The 24,191-nt window shown below is 48.1% G+C and overlaps 1 protein-coding gene across 1 annotated transcript in view; it reads left to right on the forward strand.

The window, feature by feature from the left end:
* SMOC1 (SPARC related modular calcium binding 1) overlaps nucleotides 1-22,638 on the forward strand; it is a 159,070-nt gene extending 136,432 nt beyond the window's left edge. The window contains exons 8-13 of the mRNA XM_049770435.1: nucleotides 6,482-6,674; nucleotides 7,445-7,527; nucleotides 9,794-9,899; nucleotides 18,379-18,623; nucleotides 21,729-21,782; nucleotides 22,236-22,638. Of these exons, the coding sequence (XP_049626392.1) occupies nucleotides 6,482-6,674; nucleotides 7,445-7,527; nucleotides 9,794-9,899; nucleotides 18,379-18,623; nucleotides 21,729-21,782; nucleotides 22,236-22,252 (698 nt within the window). The 3' untranslated portion in view covers nucleotides 22,253-22,638. The remainder of the gene's footprint in view (nucleotides 1-6,481; nucleotides 6,675-7,444; nucleotides 7,528-9,793; nucleotides 9,900-18,378; nucleotides 18,624-21,728; nucleotides 21,783-22,235) is intronic.
* Nucleotides 22,639-24,191: the final 1,553 nt, after the last annotated feature.

The following is a 24,191-nucleotide window of genomic DNA, read 5'->3' on the forward strand; positions in this document are numbered from 1 at the left end:
CTGTGGCCTGATGAGAGGCTTCAGGAACATGGTTAAGCTCTGCCAATGAGTCTCTGAGCCAAGGCAGATGGGCCTGTGGGCATGACTGTGGAGGCGGTTTAAGTTCAAGGTAGAGCCTGGTGAGAGCCCCAGCACCTGGCTTCACTTAGCCCTTTTTGGTTGGCTTCCACTGGACCAACCAAGGGACTCTCTGGTTGTGAATTGGCCTCTGAGCGATGAAAAAGCAAACCCCACCCTATCAGGGTACAACACAGTGGAACATGACAATGAGAAGGGCCTAGGGACCATCTACTATCATGGCTTCATTTTATTTGTTTGTTTGTTTGTTTAAGAGAGCTTCCAAGCCATACTCAGGTAGCCTGGGTGGGGTTACTCCTGATGATGTCTAGCCAAGGAGGACAGATGCTCAACCTGGTGAGCACTGATGCTGCTTGAGCAGTATTTGGTGACTACCAGGGCCATATTGGCAGGGGCATGGCTGCAGAGAGGTCTCTCCTCTCAGTCAGTTAGTTTCCCAGAAAGGGGGGGGGTGCTCCTCTAGCACACACCCACATCTCCTTGCATGTTCTTATTGAGAGGTGACACTCTCCATATCACTTTCTAGGTTAGACAACCTATTCAAAGGAGAAAAGAGCCCTGTGATGAAAGGAGGCAGAGAGAAAGGGCCCTTTGGTGAGAGGAGGCAGAGAGGTCCATGCTAGTGGGAGAGATGACTTAAGTCTGTACCTTCAGCTTCTTATTTTCTCAGCCCCACTACTCCTCCTCTATACCAAACAGAAATTCTAAGGCTGGCTTTGTTCTTTTTTTCTCCCCTGTTTTGTTTTGGGCCACACCTCATGGCACTCAGAGCTGACTCCTGGCTCTGTATTCAAAGATCACTCCTGGGGCTGGAGAGATAACATGGAGGTAAGGCGTTTGCCTTGATTGCAGGACAGCGGTTCGAATCCTGGCATCCCATAGGGTTCCCCGAGCCTGCCAGGAGTGATTTCTGAGCAGAGAGCCAGGAATAACCCCTGAGCACTGCCGGATGTGACCCCAAAACAAAAACAATAAAGATCACTCCTGGGTGGGTTCAGGGGACCATATGGGAAGTCAAGGATAGAACTTAGATTAGAACCATGCAAGCAAATAAATGCCCCACCCTTTACTCTGACCCCTGGCTTTGCTCTATGGGTTGTCAGTATGTTTCTACCTTAAACCTCTCATAGACTCACTGGTTGCCTTTGTTTTCAAGGAAGCCCTGAGCCATGGTTCAGAAGTTCCTTTCTTCTTTAGAAGTCTCTAGGTGACTGGGAGACTCAGGTGATGCCAAAGGATAGCTCAATGCCTATTGGAAAGCTTATAGAGGAAGGACGGAACCTTGCACATAGGGCTTGAAAACTTGGTTCTCTAGGGCTACTCTGTCCAACCTGTGATAGGGCACAAATGAGAAAAATAAGCTCTTCAGAGTTGACCTAAACTCTTTAGAGTTGGCTTGAAACTGTAGGTGTTGATACCTCATGTGGCTAAATAAACCCAAAGGGTCTGCTTGGTGAGATGTCATAAATCACCCCCAAAACAGTCACAACAACATCCCTTCTGGGGTACCATTCTGCACTGGGGAGTTAGCATGGTCTAAGCATGGTCTTCCTTTGCCTTCTGTAGGTTTCTGAAGTCCTTCCCACATAGCATATACTCAAACATGAGTAAACTCACAAACACACACCTTTTTTTTTGAGGTTAACTTAAATTAATATATAGGTGCATGGAACATAAAACATATTAAAACATATAAAATACACACACAGGCCCAGAGAGAGAGAGAGAGAGAGAGCCACACGATTTCTTACGCTTCTGGAATTTCATGTTGTGATTTTGGAGCTGTTTTATTTAAGCATGCAGCTTGTTATTTTGGGTTATCATGCAGCATTTTATGCATTGTTGATAAGAGCCTGGGTGGGTGTGAGCTGTTTGAAGGGGTTTCAGGGTCATTGCAGGTAACACAATGCTAGTGTTCTTCTTAATATTCTTGGCTTGTTGGGACAATTCCTTTTTATAAGAAAACACAAATAAACTGCTCTGATTTCTCAGGCATTTTACTGAATTCTTCCCAAAGAAAATCTAGCTCTTTATCATCTGAGGTCTGAGTGCAGCTTTTCCCAGGTTGAGTCAAAGAACAGGTTTTCCTTCTCCAGCTCCCATGCCTTATTTGGTGTTTGCTCAACATTGTCTGGGGGTCCTGTAAGAAATGTTTTAAGAGAACTGTGTTGTGTCTGCAGGTGGTACAGCAAAGACCTTGAGCAATGTGGGAAGGGTATTCTTTGGGCTAAATCCTTGTTATGTACTCTGAAACCAAGCTGTCATGGCTCACCTGTTGAGCCAGAGTTGGTAAGGAGCAGGAACCACAGAGGTTTGCCCTTAAGTATTTCCCATCTTATTTTTTTCTTTTTGGGCCACACCCTGTGACACTCAGGGGCCACTCCTGGCTATGTGCTCAGAAATCGCTTCTGGCTCAGGGGACCGTATGGGATGCCAGGGATTGAGCCAAGGTCCATCCTGGATCAGCTGCTTGCAAGGCAAATGCCCTACCACTGTGCTATCACTCTGGCCCAACTATTTCCAGTCTTTTGTGCCCAGGATCTGAATCAGACAGACCTACCTTGAAGCAAAGCAGGCTTAAAGCTCATCATGGCTTTTTTCTTTTGTAGCATCTAATGGCATGTCCCTACCATCTCCATTACCTTACATGATGAAAGCAGAACCCTGATCAGAGCATGAGAGCCTGGGTCCATCCTCATTGCTCCCTGTGAGCCCTTACCTGATATGACTCAACCAGCCAGTCTATGGTTCAGGACCCCTCCGCCCAGGAAGTGTAGTGAAACACAACCACCAAGGCTTGTGATTGGCTGGATTGAGTCTATACCTGCAGAGTGTCCAGCACCATACCTGGTCTGTGGGCAACCCTGTGCCAAGTCTGGCTATTACTATTCCTCTGACCATTAGGTATCATCAGTAATGGTAGCTGGGTAACACATGTGGCCCTGAGGGTTCTGAGACATAGAGGTCAGTGTGCAGAGATGCACTGGGCAGCTAGGGATTTTGGCTTACCTGTTTTAGAACACAGAAAATTTAGAGTCGACTGACCTGGGAACCATCTAGAAAAACTTGAACATGAAATGCTTTTTCCTAGAAAGTAACCTGTGATTCACAGCGGGATACCCCAACTAACCTGATGGCTTCTCTCCAGCCGATTCTCTCTGAGATTAGCAAGACCAGCATGGCTCCAGGAAGCCTTGACCACTCTCTCTGCATTGACTGAATTTGGGACAGTTCATGAATCTCTCCCAAGCTTATCTTACTCATCAATGAAATGGGCTCATTGACAAAAAAAAAAAAAGTACCTTCCTCCTGTGAACACAGAGATTGAGCAAAGATAGCCCCTAGTGTACTGTCTGGCACCATTATTCCATGAATATCTGCTTTGACTATTATTAGTCTAAATGATTTTTCTATGGCTGTAGGGGGAAATTTTTGCCCTCTGTTGGAAGACAAACTGTCTGCACTTAGCTGAGATCCTGTCTTTTCCTTGGAGGGGCACTTGGCTTGGGTTGGCAGTCATAAAGCAACAAACAGGCAAATGAATGGGAAAAAAATCCACAAACCTTGCCTTAGCTTACTGAACCCCCCACTCACTGTTTTTCCAAATTCTCTCCCTCATCTGGATGGGTTTCTTCTTCAAGCTGGCTGGAACTAGTTCAGGTCAGCCTTCAGGGACTTGCAGAAATCTCCCAGGGCACCCGCATTGCCATTTCTTCCTGGTGGCTCTGTGCCCAATGTCAGCAGTCTTCAAGTCCCCGGGGTTGTGAAGGCTCATGGACTCTGGCCCAGGGTAGTGGAAGGGGTGGGGAGCACCTTCCCCTCTTTCTCTGTTTCCCTTGCAGTATGATTTATGACTTCAGAATGTCCCCTTGCAGGCTCTTAATTTAAAGCCTCTGTCAGAGGTTGTTACATGAACGTGGTGCTCATAAAATGTTTTCCTACGCATATGCTCCGCCATCGCCTTTTTTCATGACATGAAATAGAAGGTCGAAAAATAAGGCTGCTTCGCTGGAGTTGGGGGGAGTGTTGATGAACCCTGCTGGAATCCCCTGAAGGTGCAGGCTCCCTCCCAGATGGAGCTCAAGTCAAGTTGGGTCTCGAAGGCTCCTTTCTCCAGACTGCCCTCTGCTTATTTATGGAATATAGAGGTCACCTTCATCTTTCCACCCTTTGGAGAGGTGTTCTCAGTGAAGTTTATCAAAAGTTCAGAATCCTTGGTCTAGTGTCTCAAAACTTCTTTTATTGCTGTTCCTCTGGCCAAAAAAAAAGATTCTGCTTAGCTTTGCTGTTCTGAGTTAAAAAGCAATTAGTTATATTCTAAATTCCAAATTATATTTTATAGCTAACATGTCTGCTTAACCTGCCTCTTGATACTCAGCTATTTCTATGACTAAGAAAGTATTCCTGCTACTCTACAATGAAGGTGCCTGGGCAGTTAGTTTGCAACCTTTTTCTTTTTCTTTTTTTTTCTTTCTTTCTTTTTTCTGGGGGGGGGGGGCGGGGGGAGTTACACCTGGCATCACTCAGGGGTTACTCCTGGCTCTATGTTCAGATATCGCTCCTGGCAGGCTCGGGGGACCATATGGGATGCTGGGATTTGAATCGATGACCTTCTGCATGAAAGGCAAATGCCTTACTTCCATGATATCTCTCTGCCCCCTGCAGCCTTTTTCCTAAGACAGACTGAAGAATTACTTTCAGCCAGCTGATTTCTCTTTCAGTAGAGCTGAGCTGCTCAATTTCTCTGAGCCACCTACAATTGGTAGAAACAGTTGTACTGTACCTACAGGTATCACTAACAGAGACATTATTTCTAAGAGCTTGACTCCAGTAGAGCTGAGTTTATTATTTTGATCATTTGTACAATTATTCAAGAAACACCAATAATCTCCTCATTTATGGATGATATCAAAACACTGGCTTTAAGAATAGAAATTTGGGAGCCGGAGAGATAACATGGGGGTAAGGCATTTGCCTTGCATGGAGAAGGTCATTGATTTGAATCTCAGCATCCCATATGGTCCCCAAGCCTGCCAGGAGCAATTTCTGAGCCTGGAGCCAGGAGTAACCCCTGAGTGCTGCTGGGTGTGACCCAAAAAAACAAAAATAAATAAAAATAAAAATAAAAATTTGGAGAGAGTACAATGCCTTGCATGTCTTCCACCTTGGGCTTGATCCATGGCATCCTGTATGATTTAAGCACAGCCAGAAGTGACCCCTGAGGACAGAGCCAGGCTGACCACAGTGTATCTAACAACTCCCCAAACAAAACAAAACAAAAAATATGGGGACTTTAGTAACAGGAAATTTGGTGGGATTTGTGGATGGCTCAACACTATATTCCTATCATCTCCTTCAAGAGGAAAATTGTAGGGTGATGTTTATAGATTATTAAAGTAAGTGTAGCGTGAGATAGGGCAGACGCAGGTTCAATCCTTAGCATCGATATGATACTCTGGTCCCACCAACACCCCAGGTTTCCCCCACTAATTAATGCCCCCCAAACAAACACAACACAACACAGTAATACAAGAAAAGGAAATAAGGCAAGTTGAAGACTTGGTGGGGTAGAATTTTCAGGCAAAGGGTCAGGTGGGCCTGGGGCTTCCTGAGCTGGGTGGGGCCTGGCAAGAGGCACCTCCAAATACCTCAACATGAGCCTGGCCCTGGGGAAAGCGGGCCTGACTGTTTAGACAAATGCACATTTTTCCAGAGGCCACAGAGTGCAGGCACCTTCCTGCCCGGCCAGTTTTCTCTGCTGCTGGCTGTAGGCAAGCAGACTGGACCTGTGAGCTCGGGGGTAGGCGGGAATGAGCAGGTTGCACCTTGTTTCAGCCTCTCTTTTAGGTGTAAGCTTCCTTCCCTAGTGGCTGGCAGCCAGGGGCGCTGTCCTGCTATGTCTGGACTTGGGAGAGTGGCCTCTCACCCACGCACTCCTGCATGCTTTTGGCTCACAGGTCAGCCAGGCCTCTGCACATAGGTCTGCAGACAGTGATCAGTAATGCCCACTAGGGAAAGAGTTGCATATCCCCACCTCCTCCCTGCACAAAACTTGACCTCTTGCTGCCTTAGAACCTTCTGGATCTGAATGCTGGTGCACCTTGGGCAGCAGAAGGCTCTGTCTGGAGGCACCAGACAAACCCTCAGTACAAGGGGTTCAGGGTGGGCCCCCATACAGGGGGAGTCATTAGAATGGTGTCTTTTTTGGGGGGCTGGTTTGGGCCACACCCGGTGATGCTCAGGGGTTACTCCGTGCTATGCACTCAGAAATTGCTCCTGGCTTGGGGAACCTTATGGGATGCCAGGGATCAAACCTAGGTCCGTGCTAGATCAGACATGCGAAAGGCAAATGCCCTACCACTGCGCTATCACTCTGGCCCAACAATAATGTCTTCTCTTGCAGAGAAAGCCTATTCGTGTGACCAGGAGCGGCAAAGTGCCCTGGAAGAGGCCCGACAGAACCCCCGGGAGGGCATTGTCATTCCCGAGTGTGCCCCTGGAGGGCTCTATAAGCCAGTGCAGTGCCACCAATCCACTGGCTACTGCTGGTGTGTGCTAGTGGACACGGGACGCCCGCTGCCTGGGACCTCCACCCGGTAAGACCCCCTCACCTCCCACCTGGCTTCGAGCCTGCTGGGCCCTGCGGTGGAGCCCTAGGGCAAAAAGAACACTCTGGAATGAAGCTGACACTTCCTATCTTGGGTTTGCTCTCCCTGTTATGGTGGGAGTCTGGACCAAGCAGGAGAATGAACTCTGCAGGTACAGTGGAGGTGCTGAGAGAAAGCTTCTGGGTCTCAGACGCTGGTCACAGTTGGGTGGCCCTGGGAAAAGAGGCAGCCTCTGCACCCCCAGCTTGCTGAGACAGCCAAGGCTGGTCCAAGGCCAGTTACTGCCGCTCCTAAGGATCCTGATGCCAATGCCCTTTGTTCTTGTTGTGCTGGCTTGATTAGAAGAATTAATGACCGCTAAGCAGAACATGTGACTGAGGGGCCAGAGCAGTGGCTCAGCGGTAGGGTGTTTGCCTTGCAAGCAGCTGATCCAGAATGGACCTCGGTTCGATTCCCGGTGTCCCATATGGTCCCCCAAGCCAGGAGCGATTTCTGAGCATATAGCCAGGAATAATCCCTGAGTGTCACTGGGTGTGGCCCAAAAACCAAAAAGAAACAAAAGAAAAGAAAAAAACATGTGACTGAGCATGTGCCATGGGATATGGGTGCTGAACTCAGGCAGTGTGACTGGCATAGATTTCTCTGCCAGTCCTGCTTGTACTAGGCTCAGCAGTGCCCATCACTGCTGGACAGGGACAACTCAAGGAGACTCAGGTCCCCACCTGTTCTCCTCCCATCTTGCACCTTTCTCTCCTCAGCTACGTGATGCCCAGTTGTGAGAGCGATGCGAGGGCCAAGAGTGCTGAGGTGGACGACCCCTTCAAGGACAGGGAGCTGCCAGGTGGGTGGTACTGAGTGATATTCCAAGTTGGTGCCTTCACTTCCTTCAGTTCTGCTCCCTCCTCATAAAGAATGGGGGTTGTCTCAGCACCTTCCTTTCTGGTCTTTATTTATCTATAACCTGCAGGGGGGATACCCTGGGCAAGGGTACCCCAAGATGATTGAACCAGGAGTTTCAGGGGCTGCTGCCAACCTGAAATTTGTCTTTGAGCACCTGGTTTCTCCTTGGTTTTCCCTTGTTATCTTTTAAGTAGAGACATGGGTGGGAGAGAACTCACAGAGTTGAAGCACAGGCCTGGCATGTACAAGGCCCCAAAATGGATCCATGACACCATGTTCCCTCAACCTTACTGGGTGTGGCCCTAGTGACCCCAACACCATCTGTGAGTAGCTATAAATGATCCACAAGTCCCTGTGAACTGCTTGGGAGATAAATACTCCCCAACAAACACAGTGTAGGGAGGGAGTTAAAAATCCTGTCCCTGCAATTCTGTCTCTAGCCTAGGGTGATTAGGGCAATAATCTGGAGGGGGCTGTAAACCTCCTCTTCCTTCAGAGAGAAGATGATTCACAGGCAGAGGTTATCTTGAGGGGTGTGGCAGGGGCTGTCACCTGCACTTCCAAGTGATCCCAGTTGGCACAAACGGTCACTAAAATATATACAACACAAAACATACTGGCCAGGCACCAAGGACCACAAAATGACACTTGTGCTGCATGTCTGTTATTTATAATGTTCCCTGCCAGTAAATTACAATCAGATGTCTAAATACTGGTGGCTTGGAACATTAGCTAGTCTTTACTCAGCACCAATTCAGATTAGATCAGATCAGGGCTTGGTGTTGGGAGGGGGGAGTTTGTGACTGAACCAGCCTTCCTCTGTCTATTAGATCTCCTAAATAGAGAAACTGAGGGCCTAGAGAGATAGCACAGCAGCACTGTGTTGGCCATGCACACGGCCGACCCAGGATAGACCCGGGTTTGATCCCAATGGTCTCTGAGCCTGCCAGGAGTGCTTTCTGAGCGCAGAGCCAGGAGTAACCCCTGAGCGCCATGAATGTAACCCCAAAACCAAAAATGATAGAGAAACTTAAAGGTCCTGAAAGTCAGAGGAGGGAGTCACATTTAAATGAGGCTGGCAGAATGGAGACCTGTCACCCTGAGATCCTTCTAGTTTTCACTCCAGCAAAAGCGAGTTGAGATGCTGCCCTGTGCCAGGTGTGGGTGTGCGCCACCTAGTGGTCAGAGGCGCTCAGTGCTTGTATAGAGAGGGAAAGATGAGCACCAAGGATAGCAAAGAACAGAGTGCGTGAAGAGCTCCAGTCTCACAGTTCATCTCCTTTCACCTGATATGGGAGGGAAGAGAATGACATCGTTGCTGCAAAGAGGAGGACTGTGGTTAGTACTGCCAGGTCAAAGGAGGCTGAAGCTAAGGGTCCAAGGCCACATCTCTCCAGGTATGCAGTAGTGTAGTGCCCACATATGCAACTCTCAGCCACAGGGCAGGATTCAGAAAATCTTTGAGGATATCATATAGCTTGGAGTTTCCCTGGACTGTGCAGTAAAGGAGAAGAGAAGAAAGGGACTTGATAGTTATCTAAGCTGAAAGATAAGAGGGATGGAGAAAGGGAACAGCTCTCTGGCAGATAGTAGTTCGGTGTTCTGGAGTTCTTGATTTGGATGGTAAAACTACTTTCACCATTCAAGGATATCCATGTCTTTTGATCCAAAGGAGCACCTGGTTCTTACCTCTGGAGAAATATATTCCACACCCTGCTGTGACTTCCTATTCATTGGCTTAAGGTTCTGATTTGCCAATATTTCAGGAAGATAGAACACACTACTCAGTATTCCACCTCATGCATTTAACACGAGTTGAAATTCAGCAAAAAAAGGAAGGAAGGAAGGAAGGAAGGAAGGAAGGAAGGAAGGAAGGAAGGAAGGAAGGAAGGAAGGAAGGAAGGAAGGAAGGAAGGAAAAGAAAATAAAGGAAAGAGAAAATAAGAATGAATGAATAAAAGAAATAAAGTAGAAATTAAAAATAAAAGCATTATTATCCACTTGGTCTGGTGTCTTGTGAGGTATAAGGAACTCTGGAGGAAACTAGATTTATGAGAAGCATTTGGGCAATAAATTAATCCCCAAGGTGGATTTGGCTAGACAAGTACTCAGAGAGGTTTGGAAAATGGCTTCCAGTAGTGGAAGAAGCTATTTACTTGATGGTTTCTTCCCTCATGTCTGCTTTAGCATCTTACTTTATCTTCCAGGTTGTCCGGAAGGGAAGAAGATGGAATTTATTACCAGCCTCTTAGATGCTCTCACCACCGACATGGTGCAGGCCATTAACTCAGCAGCGCCCACTGGAGGTGGGAGGTGAGAACGTGAGAAGGACTTGGGTGTTGCAAGGAATGTAGGCTCCAGACTTTTTGGATGCTCAGGGAGTTTGGAAAGATGGGGAGGGAATGAATAGAGCAAGAGCCGAGAACCCATCCTTTCCCTGAAACCAAGGAACTATGGCTTTGTCCAAACTCCTGTCAGAAAATCTCCCTGTGCTTTCACCCTCCCTATTCTTTGGCAGTTACTTATCTCCGGCTTTTAGTTACCTGATGATAGGTTAAGTCCAAAGACTCTAGAAACTTGTAGCACTTGAGGCTGGAAATGGGGGTGTTTGTGTAAGAGTTGTGAAAGGCAGGCAGGGAAGAGATGACACATGATAGGGGCAGTGCTTTCAGGAAAGAATACAGAGCACATGCAGCCTTTTTTTTCATTCTGAGAAAACAAGAGCCTTGGGCCTTTCTGGCTTCCAGAGAATTCCAAAGAACTCTTTGTAATAGAATTGGATGCTCCCACAACCAAATGAGACTGGGGCATGGCATATGCTCAGTAGGGAAATGAAACTTATAGTTTCATGAAACACGTAGTTTCATCAAGGAAAGGTATTGTATTTGCCCAGTGTATCTCAAGACAAGAAGTGCCAAGGAATGCCACGGCCAGGCCCCAGGCGGGCAGAAGAACCCATCCATGACTGCCCCTGGGCTCATCATCTTAAGCAGGAACCCTGGAACTTAAAGTGGTTCCGTGTCCTGAGGCAATGAAGGTGGACATTCGGAACACCCAGTTCCAGGTCACTGCTCACTGGTTGCATCCCAGCCCATGCAGGGCCTTTGGGTGTGGGAAGGTCTAAAGAGGTGCGAACCTGGATGTTTTGTTTCCTGCTTCCCTACCAGGAACAGCCAGGATGATGCCTTGCCTAGAATCACAAGTTGAAGGGATGTTTTGCAGAAAATAAGAACAAAGATGTTTATAAATGTTTTTGATACCACTGTGTCCTTAGGGAAGAGGTTTTTATATTTCCTAGAAAGACAACCAACCAACCAAACAAACAAAAACACAAAATAAAACCCAGCCCCACTTTTGGGTGCAATTAGAGTTGGGAGAAGTTTAAAAAATAACTTTTTCCCTAAACCTGTTTTTCATTTAAAGTGCCTGTTAACTTGACCGTGTTCAGAATGGATGCGAGTGAAAGTCTGGTAACTGTGTGACTGAGAGGCAGAGCATATCATCCAGAGCCAGATAAGGTGAAGGTAAATAGAGAAAAGTTTAGAACTTAAGGGTGCGGGACCAGGCAGGGAAGAAGGAAGAGAAACCCTTCTAAAAGTGAAGAGCTAGCCGAGCACTTGTTCTCTTGGGTTGGAAAACCTTCCCAGAATATCCTGCATGACTGGCCTTTTCAGTCTGTGACCCTGCCACAGACACTTTGGCTTAGAGCAGCTGGCTATCAGAAATGGCTCCTTCACTTCTGCCTCCTCTTCTTGTCATTATGTTTGTTCATCACTGGTCCCCCAAATGAGCCAAACTTGGGCCACCTAGCCCCTTTTTGCCAGCTTGGATCTATGGGCTCCAGATACCAAAGAATCAAATACTCTCCACCTCAAACCTTGCTATTTGTCCATTTAGCTGTCTTCCTCTCTATGGCCTTCTGGTGCCCAAGAGCCTGCCCTGTCACCATCTCTCAAAGCACCTCTAATTCTCAGTCTGGCATCCATCATTGTTGGATGTTTTGCTGACTTTTCTCTTCATCATCTCTCTCTCTCTCTTTCCACCCTGAGAAAAATGTAAGTCCTGGGAGAGAAAGAACCTGCTCTATCTTCTTTCCTGATCCATTTTAAAAAGCCAGAATAGTGTACGTGATCTGCACTTGTTAAATGAATATACTGCTAAGGAGGCATGGATCTAGTTTGAAAGAGACATGCCTGGATAAAGCCCCCTCTTTTCTCCTGATTAGCAGGACCATCAGGAGGTCACATGCAGGCTCCAGGCTCATTAAGGCCCTTACTTTGTCACTAGGACCTTGTATTATTCTGCCTGGGCCTGAGAGACAAGGGTGCACTGCAAGGCCAGATTGCTGGCCAGGCTTTAGGCTACCATGAAAGGGTGAATACTCAGGGTAGCAGGAGGCTGAGAGACACAGCCACGGCAGAGATGACAAGAAAATTGAGGGATCCAGGTTTCTTGGGTTTGGACCCTGACTCTGAATTGCAGATAGAGTCGGGCTTCCAGGAGGAGATTCCAAAAGCTTCATTGGATCTCTCCTGTTTGCTCTAGGGGTCTGGCCCTTGAAATGGTTACATAAGCTGGACCAGTGGGAAATAGACCCACTTAGGACAGGGCAGAAAAGAGGGCACCTTTTGCCCAACCAGCTCTCGGTCATTCAGTCAGGATAGAGTTTGGCTTTGCACAAACTCTTTTCTTATTCTTGGACAGCCTGGTTGATTGTTCAGTGTGAGGATGCTACACTGTGTGGGCCCTGCAGTGCCAGATATGAACTGGGTCACCCCCTGCATGGTACTAGGAATCAAACTGCACTCATGCATGCTCCCTACTGTACTAGCTTTCAGCCCATACAAAACTCAGCATTCAGACATTCCTAGCATAAACTCTGTGCAGGAATCTGGGGACATACAAGGAAATGGGCACAATTTCTGGCCGGCAGGAGCTTGGATCTTAAGGGACATGTGGTCAAAATCCGTGTGAAAATAGAAACAGAAAAAATTGCCATGGGATCCTAGGTAAGAAAGGCAGGTGAGGGAATTCCTTCCCTGGGAAGTGAACTTGGAGCTACATCTTCACTTATGAATGGGGAAATGTCTGGTCTTGCCTCTGATCAACTCAAAAGAGAGTCATAAGGTCATAAGGTCAGAGAGCAGGCTCTTCGCCAGGGAGGGTTTCTGTAAGAAATTGTAAGGAGCGTGGCTTATAGTCAGGAAACAGGCTGTTTATAGAAAGATGATAAGACTATCACAGTGGAAAGGATATGCTTGACCTGTGATTCATACCAAATGGGAATTAGACAGCCCTGTGACTATTGCTATTTTTAAGAATCATCCTGCTGGCCCTCTGGGAAATGACTGGGTAGGGAGCAAAATAGAGCAAGAGGGTACATTAAGGGAATGGTGAGGGGAGCATGGATTAAAACATGCTTTCATGATGGAGGTTTGGGGATATTGGTACAAGTACAGAGGTTAAAGTGCTTGCCTTGAATAGAACTGGCCCTGATTTAATTACTGGGGCTACGTATGTTCCCAGGAATGATCATGGAGCACAGATCCAAGAGTATGCCCTGAGCATAGCTGGTGTGTCCCCAATACCACTCCCCCAATATAGAAACATTAAGTCGTATGAGACAGTTTTCTAAAGCTCCAGTAACCAAGTCAGTAGGATAGGAAAACTTTTTAGTTGTCAGGAGTGTGAGGAGGTGTTGACTTTTGTGACTGCGCCTCTATCTTGATTAAGCAGTGAATGGCAGCTCCACCGAAATCTCAGAATCTAGCACACTAGAACAAGGTGGCATGGGAGTATCTGTGTCATATGTTGTGTGTGTGTGTGTGTGTGTGTGTGTGTGCGCGCGCGTGCGCACACGCACACACATGCATGCAGGTTGGGGCCACAAGTACATTGCATTTTCAGGAGATCCACAGTGAATGTTTGTTGGGTGTTTGAATGCCCCCCTTGGTTATTCCCATTAAGATTCCAGGAGACAGAGCTTGTCCCTTCCATCAGCTTTCCCTATGGCACCTAGAAGCCACCTAATAGCCTAGTGACCCTCAGTCACAAAGGGAAATTCTGAGATCCTGGCTAGCCAGTTCCTCTATTTAACCCCCCCCCCCCAAATCAACCATGGGCAGAGATGTGAGGGGTTGTGAGAGTCTCCTGGCCCCTCACCTACTCTTGTAAAGAGAGTCCTTGAACATGGGACTTCCTGTTGCCCACCGGAATGGTTACTTGTAGACTATACTGGACTATGCCAGGAAGGGGCTAGAATGCGGCTGACTCTGCACTTCCCAACCCCACCAGCACAGCTGGCAGGGCCCGTCTGACTCCAGATGGGTCTCTTGAGTCTGCTTGGCTTGGCTAGCACCTCCAGGCCGCCCTGCCTCACCTTTCTTTAAAACTGCTTGGGACAGCAGAACCGGGTCCAAGATCTTGGCCAAAGCCAGCTTCCTTGTGGGAAATGGGGCTGGCTCTCCAGCCGAGCATTACAGCCAAAGGCCTGGCTGTAGGGCAGGGGCTGTGAAAGAAAACTGAGAGTGCTGCAAGAGAGGACAGCCACCTCCTCACCTGGCTGAAGCCTCTGGGGCCCAGACCAGACAGGGATTTGCCCCCATGGAGTTTCTTCATTCCTGGAAATGGAAGTCAGTGCAATAGACCAACCAACAGCCCAGAGGCAGGGCAGACAATTCAGTTTCAAGGCACATTCCCCAGTCTGGACCTTGTATTGTGTGGATGTCACGTCTGTGCCGTCTCCAAGGAAATAAGGATGTTCCTTGTGTCCAAAGAGTTCTTGGAGTGGAAGTAGAAAGTCCATGGCATAGAGCCTGGAACAGCTTTTGTACCTTCTTGGGGGCAGAAAGACATAGCCTCTGTCTGAGGAGCAATTTAGACAGAAGGCCTGATTTGAGGGGTGCAGTTTTGGATACAGGGGTATGAGAGAGGATGGAAGTGAAAGCTCTAAGCCTGTAGGTGGGAGTGCAGGTTGCCACTGTTTTTCGTTTGCTTTACTTTTTTTTTTTTTTTTTTTTTTTTTTTGGTTTTTGGGTCACACCCAGCAGTGCTCAGGGGTTACTCCTGGCTCCATGCTCAGAAATCACTTCTGGCAAGCTTCGGGGACCATATGGGATGCTGGGATTCCAACCAATAACCTTCTGCATGAAAGGCAAATGCCTTACCTCCATGCTATCTCTCCGGCCCCTGTTTGCTTTACTTTTTTTTTTTTTTTATCTTTTTGTTTGTTTGTTTGTTTGTTTGGGGGCCACACCCAGCAGTGCTCAGGGGTTACTCCTGTCTCTGCACTTAGAAATCACTCCTGGCAGTCTCGGAGGACCATATGGGATGCCAGGAATCGAACTGGGCTCTGTCCTGGGTCGGCTGCATGCAAGACAAATATGCCTTACTGCTGTGCTGTCTCTCCAGCCCTTGCTTTAATTTTTAGGCTATATTTCTGTCTATGTACTCAGAGATCACTCCTGGCAGGGCTTGGGGGACCATATAAGCTGCCACTGTTTTTAAGTGGCATCCTTCTAGAAGGATGCAAGAGTGGGGTCTGCCTTTGAAGTCAAGAGTGACTTGCAGGGGTGGGAGGTCTAGCCCTAAAGGAAAGGTCTCCTGTAAAAATGGCTTGAGAGTCAGAGAGACCCTGAGGAAAACCTTCTTGCCTTACCCATGCCCTGCCCCCTGACCCATCCTGTACTCCCTTGGGGAAATCTTGGGCACTTCTTTGTTTTCAGAGGCCTCCAGGTCTTCTTTTGAGTTTGGCTGAGGAAAGATGGGGCTCTTTAGAAATCTCAGTCTCTATCAAGGAGACCTTAGATAGAGCTATGTAGGCTGAGACTCATAGCTAAGTCAGCTCCCACACCAGAGCCTTCACTCACCTTCTCAGTGAAAGTGAGGTGCTTTCAGGGTTTTCTCCTTTCTTTCATTTTATTGTGAAAATGTGGAGGCTATCACCCAGCCCTCTCCATTATTATTTTTGTAAGATTCATACTGAATGTCCTTCTAGAATCAAGGCTGGACTTGCCTCGTTCTCCTCAGAGTCAAGCCTGAGCTCATGAACTTCAAGTGTGCTCGAGGACATCTGTTGAACCCCTGAAATATGTAGTTTCCATGTGTTGCTGCATGTGTTTAGGTTCTTGGAAGCATCTGTGGCCCCCAACAGTAAGGAATATTTGCTTGTAATGTTCTTAGAGATTGGCTAAAACAAAGGATCGGGGTCCAGAGTAGGGCTCTGGCATGCAGAAATGACCATTTCCATGCAGAAATGACTGCTGTTTTGTGGGAACAGGGCATGGGTGACTGGAGACCAGGGGTGGTTAGGAACAGCAAGCTCTGCCTTTTCTGGGAAGAGGGAGAAAGCCAGAGGCCCTTGACTCCAAGTTCCCAGGTTCCCAGGCTGGCCTGGTGGATTTTGGGTAATGAAAATTGGGGGATGGAGTAACTGAGCCATATCAGGCAGAGTTCAGGATTTACTCTTAGCTCTGGACTCAGGAATTACTCCTGGTGGCAGAGAATCAATAATACTGTGAGGGATTGAATCTGCATTGGCGAAGTGCAAGGCAAGCACTTTACGTGCTTATTGCCTCTCTATCCCCACTAGTGAACCTCCTTTTTCTCTCTGAACATTGAGGTCACTTTGGGGTGGCTCATTCCTCCAGAGGCAGCCAAGATGGTCTTCTTTGGAAATTCCCAAGAAGAACACCAAGGTTTTGGCAAGTGCTTAAGTATTATTATTTTTCTTTCTTGCTTTCTCTTTTTGGGCCATCTGTAGGGATACTTAGGGATTATTTCCAGCTCAGTGCTTGGTGGACCCTGCAGTGCTAGAATTAAATCTGGGCCTCCCACATATAATTGCCTCTCAAATAGTTTCTCAATAGGAAGTTTAAGGATCTGCCTGGGTCACTTGGAGAACCACTTCTGATCAATGCTGACCACACATTCTGTCCTGGTGCCTGTGGACTGAGTTTATGAGTGTGAATGGCTCCTAACCTCCACCATTTTTCCTGACAAATGGAAAGTGTATAGAGATCTGAACCCAAGGGCCTGTCCCCCTTTACTCTGAGCAAAGTTCCAGGTATAGGAAGAAGGGAGTTTAGGAGGGATCCTTAAGACACTGGTAGAGGAAAGTGATCTCTGACAACAGGTGTAATTTTGGAATTATATATTATATGGAAGTATAATTAGCAACATTATAGAGTCCAATACCTCAATAACTTTTTTCATTTTTAGGAAGGATATTTTGTAATTTATGTATAATTTTTTATGCAGACCTCAGATTTATAAAGTTATTCACAGCTGTTTAATTAACAGGAGTTAAGCTGTTTAACAAACCCAAATGTAATAAGAGCATTGGGCTTAATTTTACAATTTTAAAGACGTGTAGGTTATAATTTAACCATTCAGTTAGAGGGCAGTGGTCTCTGGGATGGTGCTTCTGGCTTCACATCTGTCACCCATTCCAGAGTGGACCTGTTACTGGCTTTCAAAGTTGTCAATATTGGCTGGAAGAAGGTTTAAAGCATTGGAGCACATGCTTTGCAGGCGAGAGCAAAAGTGGGGTGGATCTCCAGCAGTGCATGAGCCCATAAGACACCACCAGGACCAACCACACACATGTAGTGTAGCCCCCTGAGGACCACCAGAGGTGGCTCAAAAATAAAACCAAAGGTTGGCTTCTGCCATTCCTTTCTTTAGGAATAAGGGGCAGAAGGGAGTAAAATATATGGATGGCACTGTAGACAGGAACACACCTTAGAGGTGGTTTTTGGTTATTGTTTGGGGTGTGCCCAGTTGTACTCAGGGTTTTACTCCTAAGCCTGTGCTCAGAGATCTTTCCTGGAAGGGTTCAGAGGTACCACATGTGGTGCTGGGGATCAAACTCAAGTTGGCTGAAAGCAAAGCTAGCATTTTACCTGCTGTACTTTCTTTCCATTTTGCTCAGTGCTGGAAATTTTTTACTCTGTGACTACTGTGTGTACTCAGGCTACGTTAGACATGGTCACTGCTGTGCCCAGGACATTGAGACACATTCTAGTCAATATAAATTAATAAAGTGTGCCTCAGCAGAATCCCTTTGCGGTTCCAGTTAGCATATGGATGTCTGGGCTCCCCTGGATATAGTCTTTGCATGGAAAGTGACTGGGGATGACCTCAGTCTCAGCATCTCTGTTCATGCCAACCTTACATCAGTGATGAACAGAGTTCTTACTCCTCTCTGCCTGGCCATAGACACATAACATAGGACATGGAATTATCCATGTCTGTTTCACATGTTTGAGACACTTACTAAGATAATGGCCAACTGGAAGTTATGGGCTACTCCACATACCCATTTGGAAGCTATGCCAGGACCTGGCCTGGAGTCAGGTGTGTGGCTTCTGGCCGAGACATTCATCCCTTGATCTCCATCCACTTTGCCTTTTTAGAGGAGGAATATCCAAGAGCAAGTCGGGGTCCCAGGTATTTTTCACAGATGAGGTCAAGGACTCCAGGATGCCCAGAGCACCCGTCTTATTCCAAAACATTCTAGCTACAGTAGGAAGTGGGCAGGTTTATGTAGGCAAGATCACCCACTTGGGGGCGCTCCCAAGAAATGAAATACCCAGTTTTGAGACTCTACCTGGAGAGATTGACATGGGGCAGAGAAAATTTGGGCCTGGAGGGACCATTTTGACCTGGTTGTTGGTATTCCCACACCAGTGTCCTGCCAGCTGTCCTATTGGGAGGAGCATCACGGTGAAGCTGATGGTTCCTTAGGGATCCTGAGCCATGTCCTTGGGTTGGGTTGTCTGCCCTGACCCAGGTTTTCAGAGCCAGACCCCAGCCACACCCTGGAGGAGCGTGTGGTGCACTGGTACTTCAGCCAGCTGGACAGCAACAGCAGCAACGACATAAACAAGCGGGAGATGAAACCCTTCAAGCGCTACGTGAAGAAGAAAGCTAAGCCCAAGAAATGCGCCCGGCGCTTCACTGACTACTGCGACCTGAACAAGGACAAGGTCATCTCGCTGCCTGAACTGAAGGGCTGCCTGGGTGTCAGCAAAGATGGTAAGTGCTGGCACCCCACTCCTGGCCTCCTAGGGCTTTCCCCAGCAGCCCAGGGCCTTGGCTCCCTCAGGAGAGAAAACTCGGATGCTGATTTGTCCTGCTGTTTAAGGGGTGCTTACACTTCACACTCCGAGACCAAGAGCCCTATCCTGACAGTCAATGAAGGACAAAGATGGTAGGTCGGAGGATTGTGAGAAATGCTGAGACGGTGTGTGTGTGTGTGGGAGGACTGGGGAACAAGGGACATGTGTGAATGGAAGTTGCTGTCCATGTAATAAAAGCATGATTCCAGATGATGGCACATAGATAGTGTATTTATGAAGCCTGTTTTTCCCAATGGGTCTGCTTGGACCAGACTCAGCTGGGACAGGTTTTCCTTTCAAATTGTCATCCCAGCTGTGTCCAGGATGACCTCCAAAGCACTTCCATGTATAGCTGTCATCCTTTCTGAGCTCTTCAGTCTCTTTCTTGAACCCCACCCCAAGGGTTTGGAAGTGCTGTTGACTCCTCAGCACACCGCAGGGTTGAAAGTGTCATGGTTGGATATGTCTCTCATGTCTGTGTAGTTTGTCTGTTTGGGAGGCAGGTGGCAGTGACATACCCTGCATTAGAATGCAGGTATGTCTGTGTCATCATATGTCTGCATGTGTGTGAAGCCTAAAAGTCTGATGACCTGTGTGCATGGATGTGCACTGCCCATGTGACTTTCTGTATGTACAAGTGCACATGCTGTGTGTGTGCCTTTATGCGTGATAGTCAGGGGTAGGAGAAGAAAGCTATATCATCAGTGGGGATGGGGAGAGGAGAGTGCGTGGAAATAAGTAGAACAGAACTACTCTGTTCCCTGTGTCTCCACAAGACACACTGTCCTAGGAGATGGAAGGCTCTGAGGCCCCCTAGTTCATTTTGCAGTTGGGGAGCCTATCGGTGCTTGAAGAGGAAGAGAAATGTGCTCAGTTTGCTTATAGGTATGGGCCCAGCCAGACTTGATCCCTTGAGTTGGACCAAGTGTTTGAAATTTGTCCTGTGTGTGAGCAGCATAATCCTGTTTACTAGAAGAAAACCCAGGGAGACACCTCGGTGGGTGAGGAGTGGGGTACAGGTCCAGCTTGAAATCAAAGCTTCTGTAGAAACTCCAAGTTCTAGGAGAGTGTCGCCTAGGAGAGTGGACCCAAATGGAAGGTGTAGAAGAAGCCTGGTAGTCCTGGCTCCAGACTTGAGGAGAGAAAACTGAAGGGAATCAGAGGTTCTGAGATCACTCGCACTTGGCCTTGGATCCTGTTTCTCTCATGTCTGGGTGACCTCTTAGCATTCTTCAGGTCTCAGTTTCCTCATCTTCAAAATGGAGCTGATTTTGCCCCACTTCGTGGATGTGGCATGAAGATGTAACAAGATGGTGGGTGTGAAGAACATAGCACAGAGCCAGGCTTGTGGTGAAAATCCTTGGAAAAACACAAAATGTTTCTGTCCTCCCCTCAGCTCCGGGATGTGGCAGAAGAGCTTCATGGGCCCACATGGACCCAGTACCTTGGCTCTGTAGGGTCAGGTGGCACCCTCTGCTGGGATGAGAGGGGCTTGCATTTTAGATGGGGGACAACCAGATTCTGGCTCCAGATACTGTCTGAGTTTCCTCAAGTGAAAACGACGGTAGGCCTTTCCAGGCTAGGGGCATAGTACATTGTGTAGGGTACTTGCCTTGCAAGCATCCAACTTGGATTAGATCCCAAGCATTCCATATGATCTCCCAAGTCTTCCAGGAGTAATTCCTGAGTGCAGAGCCAGAGTAAGCCTTGAGCATTTTCCAGTGGCACGAAAACAACAACAACAAACTATTTTCGATCTCTCAAGCCTGTTCCATCATCATGGGTCTGAATGATGGAACTCTGAAGCAGTTTAGGAAATGGGAACACCAGGGGGCGCTCTTCTCTGCCTGTGAGTCCCCTTCTTACAAGGGGAAGCTCTCTCAAGCTCTGAATAACTTTCCCATGTGGATGGAGCACTCGCTAGCCCTCACCTGTGCACTCTCTTCCTGACACTCCACCCAGAGGGCCTTGCTGCCCCTCTGCTATGTGCAGATCTAGAATCTCACCACCTGGCTCTGCTGTGTCCTATGCCAGCATGGCTCTGTCCTTCACTCCAAGTTGCTCTCCCTATTGGAAAAACTGTATACCCAATGGCAACCAGCTCTCCATTCTATTTCATTTTATTTCCTTTTTTTGAGGTTGTAAGGATTCTTTACCTAACTGTGTGTGAAGGATGAGTAGTTGGACCACATGACAATGGATTAGTCTGGGAACAGACCCATCACCCTTTCTCTCTCTATACTAGCTCAGCCAATCATGGAAGCCTGAGACAGAAGCAGAGGCAAGCAGGGCAGTTCTGGTCTCCATTTTCTGTTCCTACCCAGCAGGAAAGTGCACATGGTCACGTGATCCCAGGTGCTCCATTTTTGGAGTACTTGCCTCCAACTCTGATCCCCTGCAGAAGTCTCAGGTATTGGGGACAAGGGGAGGCTATGACTTCTTCACAGGAGTTCTTACAGGAGCCTTTCCACTGCTCTCAGCCTCCATTTCCAGATTTGCCTTCCCATAGCAGATTTGCTAAGATTCCTTCCAGGTCTGACACTCTTTGACTCAAAAGACTAGTACCCAGAAGTTTATGTTGTTGTTGTTGTTTTTAAACTTTATTTATTGATTGGTTGATAGGTTGGTTGGTTGGTTGTTGGGCCACACCCAGCTGCGCTCAGGGTTTACTCCTGGCTCTGCACTCAAAAATCACCCCGACAGGCTGGGAGACCATATGGGATGCCGGGAATTGAACCAGGTCCCTCCCAGGTCATCCACATGCAAGGCCCTACCACTGTGCTATCTCTCTGGCCTCAGAAGTTTATGTTAACGTCCACCCACACCAACCTTTTCTTAGGGAACAGCTGAGGGGACATCGAGGAGGTAGGGTCCTAGCCTAATGGGTACATACTTTCCAGCTCTTTCTCGATGGGCTCTTCATTCTGGGGGTTTGATGGCCCAGGGGCCATACTGGAGAAACAGCAGCTCCCCAGCTCTGTGATTGTACCTCTTCAGCATTATCTGTTCCCATTTGTTGCAGGTGGTAGTCTCGGCAGCTTCCCCCAAGGAAAAAGAGCAGGCACAAACCCACTCAGTAAGTTGCCAGCTTTGGGGGGTTCCTCTCCTTGGGCCCCCACATGCACCTGAAGTGGAGGGACTTAGGCTATTTAATTGTGGAAAATTTCATAGAAAGTGTGAGTGCCACACCTCACCTTTAAACAAACCCCTAGCCTTGCCTCTCTATCCTTCCCCATCCCTGGGCTGGAGGGCTGATGTCGAAGTACTGTCATTTGTGACTATCCCAATGGTAGTCTTGGTCAAAGCCTCATTCTCTGGAATACCACACGGTGCCCTTATAGTTATGGATCCGATTAGTCACACAGGGTTGTGTCAGTCCTGTTAGGCTCCTGGATTCCCCTTTTCCTTTCCAGCCCCCGAGCACATCATGGGTAGCTCTAGTAGGGTAATAGCCCCCCCCATGAAGCCCCCTATACATCCCCCAAACCCAAGGCCAATCACTGCTTCCCTCTCCCCATCTCCCCTGCAGTAGGACGCCTCGTCTAAGGAGCAGAAGATCCAAGGGCAGGTGGTCAGTGCAGGGGACAGGACAGTTCATCAGATGCCGCCCTCCACCAGCATCGCCCATGGCCAGCTGCAGCCAGCCACATCAGCCGAGCCCAGAGGGTTTGCACTTTGAGTCACTCGAGTGGCACCTTTCCTTTCCTGGGTCCCTATAGCGACACCATCTCTAAGGCCACGGCAAGGAAAGGAACGGGAAGAAGGACTTTATTCTCTCTCTTATTGTAAGGTTTCGGATCTGCTACTGACAACTTTTAGGTTTGTTTTGTTTTGTTCTTTCTGTTTGTTTTCCGTTGGAGGGGGGAGGGTGTTGTTGGGAACTGAAAAAAAAAAGAGATTTATATGCTGTATATAAATATATATGTAAAGTGTATAGTTCTTTTGTACAGGCCTTGGCTCACTGTTTGTTCCTTCCCTCCCTCCACCCTACTCTAGCTGGGGGACTCGAATCACAGTCCAGCTTTCTAGGTACTGGGTCTCCTTCCCCTCGCCCCCCAGCCCAACTGGGCTGTGTGCTGAGAGATGGATGTTTTCCCTAAGAAGAATACAAAGCACGATCCCCCCAGCCTATGTTACTGCTCTGATGATCCCTAGATGGTCCTGATTTCACACACACCCCAAGGCACAAACCTCCCTCAGCACTTAGCGTCAAAGGATGCATTTTGGGTTCATGGCTACCTTCCCAATTTCACTGAGCATTTCTGTGCAGTGCTTGAAGGGAGGCCAGGAAGAAGAGGATCTTGGGCTTTGGGATTTAGGATGCTTAGAGCTCAGCAGCATAGGCCCTGGGTGGGGGCAATGGGTAATCCACTGATCATTGCAGAGTTGAGGTTCTCCTTCAGGCTTCTTGGGAGCTTGAGGCTAGCTCTGGGAGTAAAAGGAGACTTGAGTCTCTTCTGCCTCACCCAGGAAGGCAGCACAGCACAGCAGACCTCCCCCCACCACACACACACACACACACACACACACACACACACACACACACACACACACGAGCCAGGTGTTTGTCCACAGATGCTACATAAGTAAGCCAAGCAGGCCTGGGGATGGAAATGCACTCTCTCCACCATGGGGAGTCAGATGGAGCAGCGCTGGCCCTGAGCAGGAACTCTGGGAAGCTCCACTCAACCCAGCAAGTCTGGACTGGAAAGTGGGGGCGTGTGGCAGCCTATGAACCCCCAGTGTCTGCTGTGGCCTAGAGGAAGTGTGAGAACCACCCAGAAGCACCTCCTGAGAGATACTCAAATTCTGCCTGCTGGCTGTGCTGGGAATGGGGGGACTGTTGTGGGGAGGGTGTGATCTGTAGCTTGTTTTATACAAAATAAACAAGGGTCAACCCTGGTGACTGTTGCTTCTTTTCTCAATGGCTGGCCTCAGGAGAGGGATTCTATCCGCCCCCACAAAGGGATGAATAGTTTTCCCAAGTAGTTCCTGCGTGCTGATCTGAGGAAGTTCAAGTTGTTGAACTGAAAAACTCTTCAGTCAGCTCCTTAAAGTTGCCCACTGACCCCCTAGTCTTGCCTACAGTGGGGTGCCCTTTTTGGAACTCGCCCTCTTTTGGAGCTGTCCCCCAGAATCAGTCCTGGAATGGAGGGAATGTTGGCAGCAGGGACACAAAGAACCTACATCCAGCTCACAAGACCACAAGGATCCCTGTACCTGAGGACTGTGGGGAACAAAATCAATATGTCAATCACTAGAGTGGTTGACAGCTATGAAGGTCTTGCCCCTGGTGCTCTAATGTAAGGAACTCCTTCCCCAGTGCTCTATGTTAATCTCACCTGGATGGTCAGACGCACCCACACCTGGAATAAAGAGCATTTGTCTTGCATGCAGCCGATCCAGAACTGACAGTGGTTTGAATCTCAGCATCCCATATGGTCCCTTGTGCCTGCCAGGAGTGCTTTCTGAGCACAGAGCCAGG

The sequence above is a fragment of the Suncus etruscus genome, chromosome 3 (genome assembly GCF_024139225.1).
Source record: "Suncus etruscus isolate mSunEtr1 chromosome 3, mSunEtr1.pri.cur, whole genome shotgun sequence".
In the NCBI taxonomy this organism is placed as follows: Eukaryota; Metazoa; Chordata; class Mammalia; order Eulipotyphla; family Soricidae; genus Suncus; species Suncus etruscus.